Genomic DNA, 20,572 nt, shown 5'->3' with positions numbered 1-20,572 from the left:
GAATTTGCAATATTAACCTAATTTTCCTTTTCAAGACGATCACATAATATGCACGTGACATTAAAAATTAATGGAAATAGGTTTTAAAAATTAATTAAAAAAGAGATTCTTAACATGGAACGAAATTCGAATACTTTTTATATTATAGAACTAAAAATATAATTTTTTTGAAATACCAAATATAATTATTAAAAATTAAATTTATCATCACTTTCAAATAATCTTTTAAAAATTTGAAATGCATATTAATTTGATAATTTTTTCCTTGTAAGTTTTAATTAAGAAAAATCTAAAATCTTCCTAAACCAACCCCCACACCCTAATTATTTTTTATTTATAAAAACTAGCTGTTGTAAAAATATATTATATATAATTAATAATTTTTAATATTTTAAAATATGTTATCAATAAGAATACAATATATAAGACAATAAATAATATTTAGAAAAAAGAAAAGAACAAATAAAAAACCAACTGGAGGTATAATCAACACAACAAAAAAATTGGTTTAATAATATTAAAACAATGTGGAGTCACTTTTGTAAAAAGAAAAATAAATAATTATAATTAAATTTTGAAATTATTTATCAAGAGTATAATTATAATTTTTTAAAATTAGTGCGACAATATCATTACTTGCCGTTTGTGAATCTAGAGGGCCCTTTTTTTTTATGTTAACTAGTCATTATGGCAAGTTGTTCCTGCGTGCATATAATAAATAATTTTTTACGTTTTAAAATATATTATATAAAAATAAAATATATAAATCAGTGCATTACATTAAAAAAAAGAAAGAAAGAAAAGAAACTAATTTATCAGTTAATGTAAATTTTTAAAAATTGAATCCGTTAGTTATCTTATCAATTTAAAGACATTTTTGACTTTACAAAAAATTGACGCGATGGTGTCATTAACCTCCCTGTGTGAACATTTTGCACTCCTAATGTATGTTACCCCCATCAATTATCCCGCAAACTAAATAAATCTTTATTTACCCCCCTATCTTTGGATAATCCTTTAAATTAAATAAAAAATTAACAAAAATACCCTTGACTATTAATAATATGATATATTCCTATTAATGCCCTCCATTATTAAATATACAATCAATTTGTAAAGTCTATTCAATTACAATGTTTATAAATTAATTAAATACAAAAAAAAATCATTTCAAATTTGTCGTATTGATAATTAGCAAAAGTTTTGAAATTCACTAATTTTAAGTTAACGAACAAAGATGCATTTTTGCATATTTGAATTTTACCTGCTGGTATTCTACTACCCGAACCCAAAAAATTATTACCGCAGATAGTTGTTCAAGTCTAGATCGTAAAAATATTAGGTACGGATATGTGTCATAACTATCAAAATGGATCCAGGCTTGGGTCTAGGTCTAGGTCTAGGTATTGCACGCCAGTTGACAGGCCTAACGGTCTTGGATCTTAGGTTAGATCAAAGGGTGAAATAAAGTTACTACATAGAAAAACAAAAAAGAGACTACCTCATTAACTTTCAAATTACATCACTTGACATTTTAGTGCCAAAATAATAGACTCGACGACCACTTGTAATATTTTTTATCATTAGAATTATATCTAGTGTAATTGACAAATATAAATTTATAAATTTATTTTAATTTAAAAGTACTGACGTTGATCTTATAAATATGTGATTAACTTAATATTAATTTATTAACATCGTAAATGAATAGAATTGAAGTCAAATTGATTGATATAGAGGGCATTAAAGTGAATATATCATATTATTAAAAGTCAAGGGTATTTTTGTTAATTTTTATTTTTTAAAGAATTATCACAAAGATTGGGGGAAATTGAAAGTATTTTTAATTTAGGGGGGTAATTGATGAGGATGGTATACTTTAGGGGTGTAAAATGTAATTAATCCTTTTTTATAGATAGCATATTGATAAAATAGATAGATAATTAAGGAGGTGTGCGTAAAAGGAAAAGGCAGAACAGGAGTGAGTCACGCGCTAGAGAGAGAAAGGGTTGGAGCGAGTGAGAGAGACTGTTAGAAAGGAGCGAGTGGAAATCAAATCTCGGGAACCCTAATCTCCCAAATTGGGGGAAGATCGTCGACTCGCCCAAACCCTCGCGTGGATTTGCAGTTCTGAAGATCCAACTAGTAAACTATAAAAATTACAGGTACTGCCCCTTCTCCTCCATAACCCCTTCTTCTCCCTCTTTCTTCTTTCTATTCAACAATCATCCCGATTATTCTTTGCTCGCTGGTCCTTGAAATTAATCCCTTATTTCTGCATTAACAATACAATCTTCTTTAGTAGTTTTTCTTTTCTACGGATTCTTTTCCGTGTTCCCTCTTTTTTTATTTTCTTCTATGTGAATTGTTTTGCATGAGCATGGGACTTTTTCACGTTTGTCTTTTCTCCCCCCCTCTTTTTCTTGCGGGTGCTTTTTCTTGCTGGGGGGGAGTGTATCACGCTTATTTATGTGGTGGCAATTATTTTTCACTTTTCTTTTCTTCACCAGCAATTACCAGATTATTTATGTTGCCTTTTGGCGAAAAGGTTTTCTTTTTTCTCGTGTATTTGTTGCAGAAAGCTGTGTTTTCCATGTTACGTTTAGGGTTGTATTCGAATGTTGGTTTTGAATCTATTCTTGGCTGTACAATTGCAACGTAATTGGCCATGTTTTAGAAAGAGAGGGGATGGGGGGAAGGGATGGATCGGATGTATCAATGGAAAAACCAACTCAATCTAATTGTGTTTTGTCATTCTTCGGGATTGAAGCATTTTCCAGTATGCAGTGCCGACTGTTCTATACTTTTGAGCCTCCATGACACATAAATGATTACTTACTATTAACTCTAAATGTTTGTTCCCTTGTCTCAATTTCTCAAGGAAAGAAGAGAATCTGATTCATCTTACCAACACAGTTTAATAGGGCTTTCTGTTGGACCTAATGAACTGAGTTTAAACTCTCTCAACGGCAATACCATCTTTGATGCATGGCATAGTCCTGTGACGTTGGAGGTCCATTCCTTATGGCATGTCAAGAGTTAATTGAATGGCCATTACAGCTTTAACAATTATTACTATTATTGGTATTATGATCATACAGAAAATTGATATGTTAGGGTCCTGTAGTTAACCCATATTTTTAATCTTGGAGTTTTGGCATTGTCCATATATAAATCCAAAACTGTTTGATAGGTTTGGTAGAATATTGATGAAATTGAGTTTGCATCAGAATGCTGCTTCTAGGTGGGAATATCATTGTTGGTGCATGTCCTGCAGTTCTTATTGGTTACAACTGGATGTGAGTCTTATTTGTCACTATAAGGATGTGGATTGCAAGACATTTCATGATGTGCTACTTTTTAACATTTCAGAAAATGAGTATCCACTAAGTTACAAACTAGTTCTTGGTAGAACAAAACTTTTTTCCAGAAGTAATTATGTAATGTGATTAGCTCACCGCACTGGAGTCACTTAAGTAGATGATCTCTCTGAAGTTTAAAAATCGTGATGAACTTTGTTGTTTCCAAATGCTTGTTTCTTGAAATCGGTGAATGGTTTCTTTGAGTCTTTTGGGCACATAGTTTTCTTACTGGAGCACGACATAGATATTTTGCCAACATTTGTTGAAGTTATATTAAATATTGAAACATTACATGAAAGTTCATTTGTTAATTGCTGTATTTAGCATAATCATAAATACTCTTTCAGGTTGCTGCAGAACAGTCTTTTGCAGAAGGGAAAAAAGAACAGTTGTTACCATGGATATAGATCTTAGGTTGCCTTCTGGAGGACATGATAAGGAAGTAGAAGAAGAACCTAATGGAATTGTTAATATGCTAGATGGTGAAGAGAAACCACTCAATGTAGATGGAGTTGGTGGAAGTATGGGAGATGTTGAGGAAAAGTTACAAATTGAAGATGCGGAGGATGTGAATTCTCCCATACATGATATAGATTTTAAAGACGTGACGATTCTTGAGCCACTTCCCGGTATGGAATTTGGGTCACATGGGGATGCCTATGCTTTTTATCAGGAATATGCTAGGTCTGTGGGGTTCAATACTGCGATTCAGAACAGTCGCCGTTCAAAGACATCAAGAGAATTCATTGATGCCAAATTTGCATGCTCTAGATATGGCACAAAGCGTGAATATGAGAAATCGTTAAACCGTCCACGAAGTAGACAAGGAAGCAATCAGGATGCAGAGAATGCTACAGGTCGGCGAGCATGTGCAAAGACTGATTGCAAAGCAAGCATGCATGTTAAGAGAAGGTCTGATGGGAAATGGATAATACATAGATTTGAGAAAGAGCATAACCATGAGTTATTACCTGCCCAAGCTGTAAGTGAACAAACCAGGAGGATGTACGCGGCAATGGCTAGACAGTTTGCTGAATATAAAAGTGCAGTTGGTCTTAAACATGACTCCAGAAGCCATTTTGAGAAGGGAAGGAATATGGCAATGGATGCAGGAGAGGCAAATATGTTACTTGATTTTTTTGTCCAGATGCAGAGTCTGAATTCCAACTTTTTTTATGCAGTCGATGTTGGTGAAGATCAACGCCTGAAAAATCTTTTGTGGATTGATGCCAAAAGCAGGCATGATTACCCCAATTTTAGTGATGTTGTGTCTTTTGATACTAGCTATGTGAGAAACAAGTATAAAATGCCTCTAGCTCTTTTTGTTGGGGTCAATCAACATTATCAGTTCATGCTACTTGGATGTGCTTTGGTTTCGGATGAAAGTGAAGCCACATTTTCGTGGGTCATGCAAACATGGTTGAAAGCAATGGGTGGTCAAGCTCCGAAAATTATAATCACTGACCAAGACAAGGTTATGAAGTCTGTAACTGCGGATGCTTTTCCATCCACTCTTCATTTTTTCTGTTTGTGGAACATCATGGGAAAGGTTTCGGAAACATTGAATCATGTAATCAAACAGAATGAGAATTTCATGTCTAAATTTGAAAAATGTGTTTATAGGTCATGGACGGATGACGAGTTTGATAAGAGGTGGCATAAACTGGTGAACAGATTTGGACTAAAAGAGAATGAGTTGATGCAATCATTGTATGAAGATCGTAAAAAATGGGTGCCTAACTTTATGAAAGACGGATTTTTTGCTGGGATGTCTACAGGTCAACGATCAGAGAGTGTGAACTCTTTCTTTGACAAGTATGTACATAAGAAGACCACCATGCAAGAGTTCATAAAACAGTATGAAGCAATTCTGCAGGACAGGTATGAAGAGGAAGCAAAGGCATCTTCTGACACATGGAACAAACAGCCTTCTTTGAAGTCTCCGTCACCATTTGAGAAGCATGTGGCTGGGCTGTATACTCATGCTGTATTCAGGAAATTTCAAGTTGAGGTCTTGGGTGCAGTAGCTTGTATACCTAAGAGGGAGGAACAAGTTGATGCAACCATTACTTTTAAAGTTCAAGATTTTGAAAGGAATCAAGAATTCATTGTCACATTGAATGAATTGAAATCGGAAGTGTCCTGCATATGCCGCTTATTTGAATTTAAAGGTTTTCTTTGTAGACATGCAATGATCGTTCTTCAAATCTGTGGCATTTCTAATATTCCGTCGCAATATATTTTGAAACGGTGGACTAAAGATGCTAAGAGCAGATACCCAATGGGAGAAGGGTCTGAACAGGTGCAGTCGAGGCTGCAACGATATAATGATCTTTGTCAAAGGGCAATAAAATTGGGTGAAGAAGGATCATTTTCACAAGAGAGTTATAATCTGACACTTCGTGCTCTCGATGATGCTTTTGAAACCTGTTTGAATGCTAACAACTCCTGTAAGAATCTTCTGGAAGCTGGCCCTTCATCGTCACCAGCTCTTCTGTGCATTGAAGAAGACATTCAAAGTGGAAATTTGAGCAAGACAAATAAGAAGAAGAGTTCAACTAAGAAAAGAAAGGTTTGTCGTGAATCAAAGTGATATGCTGTGTTTCATGTTTTCCATGATTCTAACTACTATTCTATCTTTGTTGCAGGTAAACATGGAGCCAGATGTTATAACAGTCGGCACACCGGAGAGCTTGCAACAAATGGTTTGTCTTTTGGAAGTTCAGATTTATATACTGCACTTTAGTATAAGATACTGAATCTTAATAACCTATACTAATTGAAATGAATTCGTCTTTCTGTGAAAGCAGAAAAAGTATGTTGTTAGTGGATACTCTGTTCTAGTTCTTTTCCACCTGAAACTATGAAGTGTAGTGTGTTGGTAGCTGATATTATCTGCAGTAAAACCAAATTTTCTAGTGCTTTTCAACCTGCATTTATATGTGTTCTATGTCAATTGATGTTTCTTTGTGTAGGAGAAATTAAATTCCCGACCAGTCAATCTTGATGGATTTTTTGGTGCTCAACAAGGTGTTCAAGGAATGGTAAGGAATTTACTCAAAGTGATATAGCCATATAGGAGGATTGAATTCCTTCTGTATATCCATAACTTACTGCTATTTTTTGGAAGGTACAATTGAACTTAATGGCGCCAACGCGTGATAATTACTATGGGAACCAGCAGACCATTCAAGGACTCGTATGTCAATAATCATGACCATCAGAAAAATTAGTTACTAATATTTGGAAGTAGTGTTGTGCTAATGGAATCCTGATATTGTGATCTTCTTTAGGGCCAGCTGAACTCTATTGCACCTACCCATGATGGTTATTATGGCACTCAACCAGCCATACACGGATTGGTATTTTGTTTTCTTGTACCTCAAATATGTTTGTTTCGGTGAATTCACATTTAATTTTGGGCAAAATTTCCATGCCTCCATTCTTGCAGGGACAAATGGATTTTTTCCGCACTCCAAGTTTTGGCTATGGAATTCGGGTTAGTTAGGTTGATAAATTGGTCTGATTTAACTTATTGATCTGCAGCTCATTTATCATACCTCCTTGGCAGGAGGATCCGAACGTGAGATCTGCCCAGTTGCATGATGATGCACCTAGACATGCTTGACAATGATCTTCCTCCCCCTTGAGGTGGGTACCATTATATCCTCAATTTTCAAGAGCTGCTGATACTGATTTATCTAACTTACACTTTCTCAGTCTTGAATATCTGAACTGACTTTTCCTTGTTCACAAATTCTTGTTCTTAAATACCATCATACATTCTCAGATTTCAGTTCTGCATCAGTTACATATTGTTCTACAGAGCTAAATCCCTTGTTCCCTTTTTCCCCTTCTTTTTTCTATTTTTTTTCTGCAGAAGAGTGGCTAACAGCTTTGTCAGGGCGATGGGACCTCAATTTTAATACAGAACATTACATCCAGAGTCGCTCACGGAAATTTAGAGGATTATCTCTTGATTGACTGTGTAGTAACCGAACTTAGAAGGGCAGCTGTTAACTTAATCCTATCCGGTCGAGCAAACTCTATATTATGGTTTGCTGTTGTAGTTGATTATAGCTGTGTATCAATAGTTACTTACAGTAATTAGGACCACTTAAAGTCAGGGGTATGCTGTTCAGTATGATTGTAATTAGTTCCATGGTTGTGTTTGCGGCGAACTAGAAAATATATGCCAGAAATGGAAGAATTCACATCTAGTAGGATCGTAGTACACATTCAGCTTCCTTGCGTTGGTATGGTGTGTAGGTTCCTTTTGTGTTGGTCTCCACCATATCTCATTCACTCACCAGGTTTCTATTTCGTACTAAAGTTCGACAACCTTCTGCAAGATTGACCGATCGTCATGTATTCATGTCAAGTCGAATGATACAGGTCCTTAGTTCAGTTGACACTGCGTCACCCAGAACTTGATATGGCTGAATGTAAACTGCAGGATCTCATAAAATGCTTTCCTTCTGTTGTTGAGAGTACTCTGCTAAACTCAGTGGCAAGTGCAAGTATTCCGATTAACTTGATGCCCCTCTCCCAATCGATGTGATGAAAAACATGTAACAATAACCAACAAGTTCTTTAGTGCTACTACATGATCACTTGCAAGTCCATTTTCTAAATGGATTTGATAATCAAAAGTCCATTTATGATGTCCATTGCTCTCACACACCATATTCAAATAAATTTGACTTAATTCTTTTCATTTCACAATTTTAGTAGAGGCTACTCTTATCTTTGCTTCAATGGTGTGGTCGAAGACCCTCTTTTACATTCTTCCGGTTTCTAAAAAGGATAAATAGGTAGTAATACTTGTCAAACTTCATATTTTAGCACGAGCAACCTGTTTCATATTAAAAACAGAACCGTGTCTTTGGTGCCGATGGCTGGATTGGCCTAGCAAAATCTAGGAGCCGATGTTAAATGAACACTAAAAATGAAGAGAACTGCTTCCTTCTACAGGATTTCACATAGTTGAGTCAACTAGTTTGATATACTCATGCTGTTGCATCCCTGATGTTCAATTAAGAGACGACCTCTTCTTTAGTTGACACCACAGTCCATTCTTGGTGTGGATGGTAGCTCCTGTAACGAGTTCTACGGATTCCGGGGATCCTTTCAGGCTGACGTCAAACTTCTGTAATAACATTGCCAGTGCTATGGTTGACTCCATGAGGGCAAATTGGTCACCAACGCACTTTCTTGGCCCTCCTCCAAAAGGCAAAAAGGCGAAATCTGATATAATCTTATCGCATCAACAAGAGATGCATTAGAGGAAGTATGTACAACAACAAATGTCAAAACAAATTCCTCAGGATTGTGCATGCAAGATATGATGTTTTATGTAATGCTTGTACAACAACAAATGTCAAAACAACACTCATGGTATCTAGGTAGGACATCATGGTCTTCACTTTTAATCACAAAATTGGGGTATTTATGATGCAAGATGCCTAGGCACGGAACAGGAAGCGGTCTACAGTTCTCTCGCCACTCTTACAGTCTCCACTTGTGTAAGAGTACGCTCAATAGTCTTAACTCATGTGTCTTAGTTGACAATTCAATCCATGCAATTCTTACATGAGCAACTCCCCTCATGTCGTATCTCGCCTGTGGTTGGAAACAAGTGTATTACAACATATTCTAGCTTAGATTACGTGGTTAGTATCTTGTTTTTACAAGCTTTATCTTCCAAGATGTTGTGGATGATTACACTAAAATTCTCTCTATTATAGTCAACTTCTAGAAACTAACCGTACATGGATAATTTCACTGCTAACCCCCATTGTAATAAAAACATTAGTGATATTGGGTTTTAGCGTAATTGTTCAACTTGTCGAGACAGATACTGCAATTCATCGATAGATGAGGGGGTGTATAATTACCCAAAACTTATTTTGAGATCATCATCATATTTGTGACGGAAAGATTGTAAGACTAGTTATGTTTAAAGTGTGTGCTAAACTTGGACCCTAAGATTGTATTTACATAAAGAGAAAATCAAATAGTAGATCGATTACCTCGTTTGGGTATAATGCTCCTGGGCTACGAGATGGATCAAAACCAGCCCATCCTTCAAGTTGGCTCAGCTTCTGCATGAGAAACCTCTCCGGCTCAAAGTCGTTGGGATTATCCCAAAAATGGGGAGATCTATGGAGATTATATACCTGAAGGAATCAGGTTTAACATAATTATTTAATAAATATAGACGATATTGGGATCGTTCTGATGGTAGCAGCCGTTAACTAATATTTCAATGTAGATACAGAGGTTATCAGTGGTATTCACTGACTTGAATTTTATGCTTGTATTGCCTTTAAATAAGTGGTACTGTACATATCTATTCATAATAGTCACAAGAAAATGCAACTTGTGTCATCGAGTTCGTAAACTTAGCAAGAGAGGAAAAGACGTACGGAAACAAATAGATCAGTGCCAGGTGGGATTGCATATCCATCTTTGTTGCCATTATAACCACCTGCAGGGAAGAATTTGAGCCATGGGATACACATATTTTAGGAAAAAAAAAAGAAAGAAGAAACTACCGATCATTGTTATTGTGTATGTAATTACTGAATTCTTGAAGATAAACAATTATCCAATGCCGATATGTCCTTATCAGGCCTTGCAGATCCAATAATATCATCCGATATTTATTATATTCCTAGTGTGTCAGATTTCTATTATCTCAATCATGCTTTAGAGTATCAACAGATACATGATAATATTGAATAATACGCAGTGCAATGCATGTGTTGCTGATAATATTCATAAATATCGGCTTATATCATAGGGATATGATACTATTGGCCAAATCAGAATATTATCCACAATATCATTTGATAAAATTCAATTATTGTGAATGTTGTATCTATCCATGAAATTGATAATCCTCTTTTGGATTCTTTACAATATGATTTATTTAATGTATTGCTACATGTACAATGGCTATTTTCTTTTCACCATTAACCATTACTCATGAACTATTTCTGTTTCAAAGTCATATGAAAATAATAATTTTCATAATGTTACTAACTTTTTAGAATTTTACATCTTATGATGCATTTATTTCATACTGATAATATCTATATACGCATATTTGATGTGGAAGAATGCCTATTAATATTATCATTGATACCACGATTTATAAATTTTAATTAGACTTAGGCCCCCTCTAATTTGAACCCAAAAGCAACACCTTGATGCATGCTAACATAGGGCATTAGTCATTTAAATAACTTCTTCACTTTTAAGAGGGCGTCCATGGAGAAGAAAATCAATAACAACAGAATTTTTTCACTAAATTGATAAGTATGACATAAAATTTGAGTTTCGGAGTCCATTTATCACAACAATTAGATATTGTGTTATTTAAGTTAATAAATCTATTAGCACAAAACACACCTGGTAATGTGTCTGACATGAGAGACCGTCTAATAAGCAACGGAGGCTGTGGGTACAAACGTAGAGCTTCCACAACAATAAGTCGCAAGTACCTAAAGAAAGATAGGACAAGTAAAACAACATCTAAAGTTTATCTTGATGGTTTCGGTTTGCATTTCAGTGATTTCAAATTCTAAAAAGAATCCATCGAACATCACAAAATGGATATTTCAGCCAAAATAATGGCATGTAATATCAGATACAAGAGAATATAATTCAACTACTATCATGCATCCAGGTCTGTAGATTACTAGTTCTTATGTTGTACTTCGGGAACATGCTGCTCTGAATGCGTATTCATTCTCAAATTTGAGTCGGACATAATTGTCCATTATCATAGTTGAACCACACACATGTAAGATATATATTTTTATCCAAATTTTATGCTTGCAAGACATTTTTGTGCTTTTATAAAATACAAATAGAGAGAGCATTGAAAATTGAGTTTTTAAGTGAAGTTTTTCGTATGACCTGAATGACGTAAAAGATTAGAAATTTTCTAAAATTACTAAAGAAAATAGAACCTGAATACAAAATATACACCCAATTTTTGCAATCTCTCTAGTATGATATTTGAACACGTATTTAGTTACTGGGAATGAAATTTTTGTTACTTTCAATAATACAACTTTGTGTTTTATTTTTGAAATTTTTTCCGCATTCAGTTCTCTGGTCCAAATAGAGCAAAAAATATGAGGGACCACAAAGTGAAGGGAAAATAAGAATAATATCTTTCTTTTTCTTTTCAGCCTTATATTTGTCGTGACCAACCAATTTTATTGATTGGCTGCAAAAAAATTAATAATGTGATGTATAAAGATATAGACACTAGGCTCTTTTGATTGAAAATAATAAAAGAGGTATTGAAATTAACTGTCGGCTTTTACATTTTTATCTTGACTAATTATATATATTACATCGATAAATCTGTGTAAATTATCTAGGCCATCTTTGCAAGGATTTCCCGATAGTTAAAAGGAAAAACAGTTATCCAACCACAAATGCCGATGTAGTTGAGAGACAAATGATGCTAAATTTTCCTTTTCAATTCAATAAATATTTTAATGCCATTTTAACATAAATCATGATTAACAGGGACTTATTGACATAGCTTAAGTGGAAGAATGGTTGTAATTATCTCATAATCATATCTTATAACCCTACGATGACTCGTAATAAGCATTATTAAATGGATGAAAGAGCAATTCGTCTGCAAAATAGAAAAGTTTTGGAGAGCTCCATGACTTACTCTAACTTTTTAATTGCTTCGAATGTTGTTCTCTCCTTTCCAAGCACCAGGTCAATCTCGGCTTGTGCTTTCTTCATTTTGGCTGGGTGCTGCAGCACGTGAATCAATTTTGCTATTACAAGAATGAATAATTATCGAAACTGGGTACAATAATCAAAATCACTGATCTCTAAGAATCTAATATGCCTACGTCCAGTAAAATTAAGTTTTTTGCAATTAAAAATACCATACTTGTGCAAGAAGGAAAATAGCCCACGTGAGGACAGCCGCGGTTGTTTCATGTCCAGCTATAAGCATCGTCATTAGGTCATCTCTTAGCTATTCAACAGAGAAAAATGAATTATAAGATGACATCTCATCAGTGACAACCACAAGGAATATCAAATGCTATTAACTAGCCCAAGACAAAACATGTGTCTGCCATAGCATAAATATGTAGAGTACATACGTCCAACGGGAGAGTTCTCTCAAAATTATGCATACATTATTCCATAATAAGATATCACCATCTGGTTCATCACAAAATAAAAAAGAAAGAACAAAAAAGAAAAGAAACCACCTTCTCATTTTTCAAAGAATCAACAGAGGCATAGGGGGCTGGAATTCTTTACCTGACGATCATCAGCATCTACGCCTCTCATGTCGACCAAAAAACGCAAGAGACTAGCGTCCTGCAAACTTTTCAGTTACGGTGCCGAAATTCAATTTCAGGGTCTCCGGAAGCTGAAAACATACATATTCTAATCTTTCAAAGCCAAAAGTAGATGAAACTTGGTTGTCATTTCAGGCCCTGGATGTAGCATACCTTGATGTTCAAATAGTCCCTTTGTTGCAGTTTTTCAACATCAGCTTCCTAGGACAAAATGCAAAGGATATACGCACTTTAGGCAATGCAAACCTCAGTTTGGATACTAAGTGAACCGTGCATGCAAGAAAGAAAAAACAGTTACTTTTATCAGAATATTTATCACAAGTATCATCTCCTCATCCAAAAATCTTTCCCCATTTTTCAACGGCTTATCAAGTGATGCCAAGTTGCGCATAAAGTAAATTCTAAAGTCCTGAGATTGCTGTAGCTATTTCACATCCATCAATGAAATGCAGAAACCAATACCGATCAGGTTTTACACAGAACTTGAAAGTTACAAGACTGGATGACAAGAAAATAGTTCCTTGGATATTTAGAAGTTTGAATTTGAAATTTTGAGTTTCAGCATTGACTTTAACACAGATAAAAAAGATATTACATGGTAAATATCAACTGCTATGACATTTCAAGAACAGATAAACTGGATTTTAGTTCTAACTGTGGATGCTTAATGATGCACAAGCATTGTTATCTTAAGCATAGAATAACATCAATATGGTTCTACTACTTTTTGGAAACTAGCTGCATATTGTCTCACCTCTCTGGTCTCTTTTGCATTTTTTATCAGAGCATCTAGACAATCATTTATGACTTTAAGGTCATTCTGGAACTTCCGCTGCCGAGGAACAAGCCATTTTGCCAATGGGATTTTCCAGTAAGGAAGGTAAAATGTTGAACGATGCTCAGCTTCAAAAAGAGTACCATATACAGCCTGCGAGTAAAAAATACAGCATCTAACAATTGGTTCATAATGCTCAATTAACAAGAAGAGAGGGAACAAGGAACGCTACTATGAAACTGAAACTCATAAAAAGTAGGCACCACTTTCAGGCTTGAAGTAGTGTTATGATGTGGACAGGTCTCTGACATTGTTTCCAACTTAAGTGAAATTCAAATTGAGCGAATCGTGTGAAGCTAAGAAAAACACTTGCAGCAGCTTACACAAGAAAATTTGTGAAGCTAAGAGAAACTCTAGCAGCAGCTTACAGAAGGAAATGGATCCAAAACTATCAGAATGATACAATTTTGAGCCAAATCTTATTCGAGCTTAAGAAACAATAGTTACTTTACTTGTATTTGTTATAGCCAATCTAATGACCAGCCCTATGAGTATTGTCAAAATTAAAGCCTGACACCAAAATTTGTTTTGAAACTAATAGAAATGTGCCAACCCAGGAAATCTTAAAAATGAAAAGAAAAAAAAGGATAAAGAATCTCGTGCGTATCGGACGCACAAATGATCATACATACAAAAACATAGAGCATGCTTTTCTTTTTCTTCTCTACAACAAAGAAAGAGCACAAATAAGAGCACATATCAGAAAAGGAAAAAAGGAAAGAAAACCTTCAACATACACAGGAAGACAAATGAAGAATCTACAATGGTTAAAATTTAAAAGGGAACAGTCTAAGAATACCTTAATCACCGGGGACTCTTTGGTAACAGAACCAAAGTCATAATTAAACACACCAAGTCCAATGATATCTAGCGCCAAACTAGAAAATTCGGCTTCAAGGTCCAAGTCTATCTTTTTCTCTCCTCTTGAAGCCTCTACTTCTAAAAGCTTTTCAAATTTCGCTATCATTCTCACTGAGCAATCCGTGAATACTTTAGCCATTGCTTCCAAGTAAAGTGAATGGAATCCAGGAGCTATAACTGCAGTTAAAATATTGTAAATAGTGAGATTGACATTCCATTTATCTAGCATTATTCCCAGTACATTAGCATAACCTTCATATCCAGCCCAGAAAACAAGCCTATTTCCATTAAAACCCCGCTGCAACTGGGAGAGGAAGATGACCTCAGCTTTGAGAGCATGCTCAATGGAACTTGAGCTAAAACCTCTTTTAGCTCAATATTCAGCTTGCCAAGCTTGAGACTTTTAAAGTCAACCGCAAATTGCAGGTGCCAAAAAGTTCACGATTTTGACTTGCAAACTTTAAATTGCTAATATAAGATTAATAATTCAGTAAAAACAGAAAATCATATGCGTTTTATCTCGAACATTCTAGAGACTAGAGAATCCCAATTCCTCACATTTCCTACTTTCTGCTCTGCACTTCCATTCTACTCTAATTGCCTAATGCTGCCTATAACTAGGGAGATTGCAGCTTGGATTTTTCTTATGAACAAGTTTTAGAAGGAGGAGTTAGGATCTGGTGAGAGATTTGGGAGAACGATAGTTTAGTGAACTAATTAATTGTCTCAGTCTCCAGATATAGGTTTTCATAGGTACAACCTGTAAATTTATGTATTCTTTTACTTCTAGTTTTTCTCCAATTTTCTCAGTTTATCTTGCGACTAGAACGCCAAACTACATCATTTAGTTTGGTTAACATTTACATTGTTCACTTGATTCTTTCAAAGCATGGCCTAGAAAACAAACCAACTGTAAACTAAATAGAAAAATTTGCTTCCTAGAATAATAATTACATAGTGAATCATATGGTTTAGAGGATTCAGAGTCCAAGTCTCCACCTATAAAAACTATGGGTATAATATGCAATAATTTCCATGGTATTTTCTAGAATCTCAGATGTTGCTATCAGTTATATAACGAAGAAGATTTGAAATGTGAACAACAATTCAAAACTATTGCAAATGTGGATTTATGGTGAAGTACAAGAATAATGTCAACAAAGTCCATCATGGAATTTAGAGCGTTGCTGAAATTCTATCACAACATTAAATGGAACGAACACAGAAAATAAATGAATTATGCAAGTGGTAATAGCTCACCTCTTCTCCTCTGCTTCCAAGTGTCAAGGTCAGCAGGTATAAGTCCTTTCCCCATTATTGGTTCCAATATATCAGCAAGGACACCCTATATAATGTTATTGGAATTGCCAATCAGAAAATACTTTATGAGAAACAGAAAGAATTTATAGAAGTTATGATTTACTCCTAATTTGGTTCAATAATATCCGGTATCAACAGTGAAACAACTTTCTTGACGAATGTTGTAGAGAGCAACTCTGTGCTTTACTTATGAACAAAGTGTAAAATCATTGAGGCAATGATGGTGAGGTTTGGTCCCATAAAGTCATGCTAATTGAAACCAATCAAGACTATATGCTTGGAATCCGGAATTTGTAATTTTGAGGAGAGGCTTTGGGCAATGTTAACAAGGATTTTGAGATGCAACCTTATGATGGCACCCCAAACATTAGATTAGAAATTTATACCATAAAATTTATAGCCTAAAGATGTGGAAGAAAAATTGAATAGGGACATCAAGACTCAATATATTCTATTCTTGAAATATTTTCAATATCTTTTTCATATTTGGATATTTTTGCTTCCTTAGATAGTGATATGCATATACTCAAAATATCAGCATCTTTCAGGTGTGTAATAACGTCAACAATGAGTATGCAAATGAATAAGCACATCCAACAATAAGTTACTCAATTTATGATCAACTACCAAAAGCAAGAGTTAAAACAATTAATCATAATAGTTAGCATTTCTAAACACCTATACTAGAGTACAAAAGCACCATCGTCAGTACATAAATACTGTCCTTTGAAAACATCCGATTACAACTTTATCTTTATGTTTTTTAACCTTCGTTTCAGATTTAGTGCTGGGGCTGCTTTTGTCAATTTGCAGAGTATCATATATTTATGTATATTGAACGGGATCTACAACTAACTTTTCTTCCAAATAGGTAATAAAATAGAATTTTCAGTTTTTCCAATACATCTTACAGACCACTGCAAAATAAGAGTCTTAATTAATTTGTAATCACCCGCTGTCTTATATTTAATTTCATCTCCAGACTAATTATGGCTAGTGCCATTTTCCTGAAGTTAGTGATTTTTCGCCCTTTAGCCATATAATCTTACATGTCCTTATGCTTTTGGCTTGTCAAAATGCAAAAGCTATAGCCACTAATCAGATACTATTCGGTGGTCATGATCTCGGCATCTAATCTTAAGAAGAAGCCCTCTTGAAGAATGCCCACAATTATAATGATCCTGAGGCAATGAAGTTCGTTCTCTGCTAAAAGGTATAACCGATTGTAAAGCTGTGGTTACATGGAACAGTAAACCAACATGCTTGATGCAAGCTATTCATGAATGAGCCACTAACTAACAAGCAGAGCTAACTACCATGAATCGTCTTAGCATCGTAGAACTTATATGAAATCCATATGATCCTCTGTCTTTAACCAGAGGTGAGTAGACAGATATTATATGCATAAGTATCATAAATTTCAAAGCCTCAATAAAAGCTACGATAAGTACGATCAATCCTCGCAGCATCCTAAAACTTTTTTAAATCCATAAGATCTTCTGTCTTTAAACAGATTTTAAATAGATGCTCTTTGCATATGCATCATATCTTTTAAAATTTTAAAAACTTCCAGAAAAGCTAGATTAAGCACTGGAGTAAATTTTAATTATAACTCTACCTTAAGTGTGCATAATTCCAACATGTATTGAATCTTTTCAGAACCATTCAAGAAAAGTTCACTTGTTCATATGCAGGGTCAAGTGGTAAAACAGAGAATTTGGGTGTCAAAAAGTTGTCAGTGTTTGGCTTAATAATGAGGGTCAAAACTAACTATTACTCACTTATATCCGATTGTAAGCTTGGTCTTCATGAAGAGCAAAACCTTAGGCTTCAAAATAATGGGAAAGGGAACTATTCCCATAGCTCCAAGATTCCTATTAAAAAAATAGGAGTACTTAGGGTGGAAACTCAAATACTGAAATGAAACGATCCCCAAGAGTAATGGTATGGAGTATGGACAATCATTAAGTGATTTTCCTTGATATATTATATCAGAAAAAGGGAAACATCCTCTTTTTTTAGGAGTATTCCTTCTAAAAACAGTTTTTGTAATTCAAATTTTGACCATTGCCTATTGATAGATATGAGGTCCGATACGTAATTAATTAAGACCAAACCTCATTTATGCACTATTTTTAATCTAAATGTTATATGAGAATACAACACGCATCCTTTTATTCATTTACCATCAAAAAGAAATTTTCATTCTGTTGGACTACATTGCAAAGAAAAAGATGTCTCAGAATCTCCCAATTCGATTACAGAAAATTCCATAACCATAAGAGATTTATGCATAAAGGTTTGCATAAATACTGATGAAACAGCTATCTAATCCATACAGTCAAATGAGAACACAGCAAAGCAATGCAAGAGACAATAATGCACCATTGGCATCATTGACCAAATGGCTTCCATAAAATGAGTCTTATACGAAAACAAATTTTCAAAGAGAGTAGAAGAGGATTATAGAAACAAGTCATACCTTATCATATGCAAATGCATTTTCGCGGAGAATATGTCTTGCAACGATGGGATCTGAAACGACTACAAATGCTTTCGGCCCAAAAGCAAGTTTATAAACTGAGCCATGCTGCAAAGTCCAAAAAATTAAAAGGGAATTAGAGCCGCAAACAAAATCAGTAATGAAGCCAAAATTAATAAATACTACCAAAAGAAAATTAGAAGTAGCTGCACTCACAACCAAGCACCCGCTTCCAAAGCATTTACTTCCACATAAGAAAATTAAGCTTTTGTTTTGAAAGGCTATTTTACAAGACAGTACATCATCCCATCTTTATGTTTAATATAATGATATAGTGCTAAATTGACCAATTTCATTTTTTGGAAATACTATACACGAAAGGAAGATAGAGTTGTGGAAGAAACAAAATCAATGAACATATAATATCTCCTGAATTCAGTATTGAATAAGTATACAAATTTTAAGTATGCCAAGCCATTCCATGAACAATTTTACGACAAATGCAACTATAGATAACATAAAATGGTGCTTAAAGAAGTACCTCTATAAACCAGTCATACAGGGAGAAGAAAAGTGGTTTGCCAAAAAGATCCGAAACTGCACCTTCAGCTGTAGGCATAGATCCAATCTTTCCTCCACTTAAGAAGTTTGTAAGGAGGTTGCTTGCATTGTCTAATAAGTTCATGCTTTTGGTTGTTTTGTTTTCATCAGTACTCGTGGATGACTGGCACCTATATTCAGCTCAAAAGTATCAAACCAGATAAAACTCCAACATGCCCTTGTCAAAATTTACCTAAACCATTAATCAATTTCATAATATGTATTACTCCCGTGCATAAAAGAGTGTTTCCCATGGTACTACTGGTAAATTGAATTCACTATGTTTTGCTGCTGAACCAAGCAATTTCATTCATTTACAGAGGAACTATTAGAACAATATTAGAGAAATGCTATGATTTGACAGTTATATACATAACATCAAGAAAATTCTCACAGAATCAGCATATTAAGTAAATGAAGAGATTACAAATTTAACTTAATAGTATGAAACTTTATTAATAACAATGAGACAGTTTTAACAATATTCTCTGACACTGCAACGCCTATAATAAGAGAAGTAAACAAGTAAAACATTGCCGGCAATGATATAATTAGCACAGAGGAAAACAGAACATAATTAACAGAGATAGATAACAGAAAAAAGCTACAAAGGAATGGACTTGGGAATGAAATGAATGGGGTTAATAAGGAAACAGCACTCCATATCTACAAGGAATCCAAACCTTGAATTTGAATCAGAAACACTTCCACTCAATTTGAACAGAACCCTTCATAATCTAACTCTAAGCATTCAACTCAAAACACCCCAGCACTAAGAAAGTTTCAATCTTGATTCCATCATCATGCGTTGGGGCATTACAAAGAGATGGGCAGTTACAAGAATTCATGTTAATGGCAAGAATTCTTAAACCAAATTCAAATTTACCAAAGACAACCATGCCTGAAATAATACCTTACTGAAGACCCTTTTGGCTTACAGCCCACTAGTGGAGTAGCTGAAGAAGGAAGAAAACGGGAGGAGGAAAACTCAGTGGAACGATGCATCACAAGGCATGAATAATTACTCAGAGCAGAAGCCATAGTTGAAAGCTCAAACTCCAACCTATTGGTTTTTCTTCTTCAGAATGACAACCACCTTTTTGGGTGGGAATTGGAGGAAAAGAAGGAGATCCCACTTACAGAAAATGATTATTTTTAAGGATAATTCATAATTTAAAGCTTCCCACTCAGAGTTGTGTCTGCTATCCGTCCATGATGCAATCTTGATAATAGTATTCTAGTGATAGTACTATTGTAGTGACACACACGCGTCAGGCATTCTTATAATCTAACATTATTGTCAGCATTTGCACACTTATTTTAAAATTGATGTCCCTATAGCTACGACTTTTCTAATTAATTTATTAGTATTTGAGTTAATTACACTTAGACCTCCTTCTGAAAATTCAAAATTATACCTTCTACTAAAAAATAGTTTTGTAATTATATTTACATTCTTTTCGAATATTCTTTTTTTTACAGTTGAGACCATTCCATTAAGATTTGGATAAAAAATGCTAACGCTAACAAAAAAGAATCATATAAAATTTTAATTGTACCTCTCATTTAATATTTATATATATATATTTTATACTTATATAGGGATAAATATAAAATATATATATGTTGAATGAGATTAACATTATTACAATTTTTTACTTATAAGTAAAAAATTATTACATGAGAATGTTAACTGAATGTAATTTTTTTTGTTAAAGTCGGCATTTTTCGTCCAAATCCTAACGAAAGTCGTTAG

The 20,572-nt window shown here is 34.4% G+C and overlaps 2 protein-coding genes across 6 annotated transcripts; one reads left to right on the top strand and one right to left on the bottom strand.

Annotated features, from left to right (window-relative positions):
* Positions 1-1,959: 1,959 nt before the first annotated feature.
* Positions 1,960-7,582, top strand: FHY3 (far-red elongated hypocotyls 3). 3 transcript variants are annotated; one of them, XM_011102095.3, is made up of 9 exons: positions 1,960-2,165; positions 3,710-5,934; positions 6,011-6,067; positions 6,338-6,406; positions 6,493-6,561; positions 6,656-6,724; positions 6,814-6,861; positions 6,934-7,013; positions 7,243-7,582. In XM_011102095.3, the coding sequence occupies exons 2-8, from the start codon at positions 3,760-3,762 to the stop codon at positions 6,988-6,990; spliced, it is 2,544 nt and encodes an 847-aa protein (XP_011100397.1). In that variant the 5' UTR covers positions 1,960-2,165; positions 3,710-3,759; the 3' UTR covers positions 6,991-7,013; positions 7,243-7,582. The 3 variants fall into 3 exon arrangements, with proteins under 3 accessions (XP_011100397.1, XP_088732256.1, XP_088732255.1); XM_088876130.1 differs by lacking the exon at positions 1,960-2,165 and adding an exon at positions 2,561-3,013; XM_088876129.1 differs by lacking the exon at positions 1,960-2,165 and adding an exon at positions 2,561-3,027.
* A 619-nt stretch (positions 7,583-8,201) lies between these two features.
* On the bottom strand, positions 8,202-20,052 carry CYP97B3 (cytochrome P450, family 97, subfamily B, polypeptide 3). 3 transcript variants are annotated; one of them, XM_011102096.3, is made up of 14 exons: positions 19,730-20,047; positions 18,758-18,947; positions 18,217-18,324; positions 15,675-15,759; positions 14,353-14,591; positions 13,473-13,646; positions 12,872-12,919; positions 12,678-12,737; positions 12,298-12,384; positions 12,067-12,155; positions 10,779-10,870; positions 9,791-9,852; positions 9,395-9,541; positions 8,202-8,619 (listed from the first exon to the last, which is right to left on the bottom strand). In XM_011102096.3, exons 1-14 carry the CDS (start codon positions 19,855-19,857, stop codon positions 8,395-8,397), a joined length of 1,734 nt encoding a protein of 577 aa, XP_011100398.1. In that variant the 5' UTR covers positions 19,858-20,047; the 3' UTR covers positions 8,202-8,394. The 3 variants fall into 3 exon arrangements, with proteins under 3 accessions (XP_011100398.1, XP_020554993.1, XP_088732257.1); XM_020699334.2 differs by having other exon boundaries at positions 8,390-8,609; positions 19,730-20,051; XM_088876131.1 differs by lacking the exon at positions 8,202-8,619 and adding an exon at positions 8,640-8,984 and having other exon boundaries at positions 19,730-20,052.
* Positions 20,053-20,572: the final 520 nt, after the last annotated feature.

The sequence above is a fragment of the Sesamum indicum genome, linkage group LG12 (genome assembly GCF_026168435.1).
Source record: "Sesamum indicum cultivar Baizhima isolate 11 linkage group LG12, ASM2616843v1, whole genome shotgun sequence".
In the NCBI taxonomy this organism is placed as follows: Eukaryota; Viridiplantae; Streptophyta; class Magnoliopsida; order Lamiales; family Pedaliaceae; genus Sesamum; species Sesamum indicum.
The sequence above is the reverse complement of the archived record's forward strand: the minus strand, read 5'-3'. Positions and strand labels throughout refer to the sequence as shown.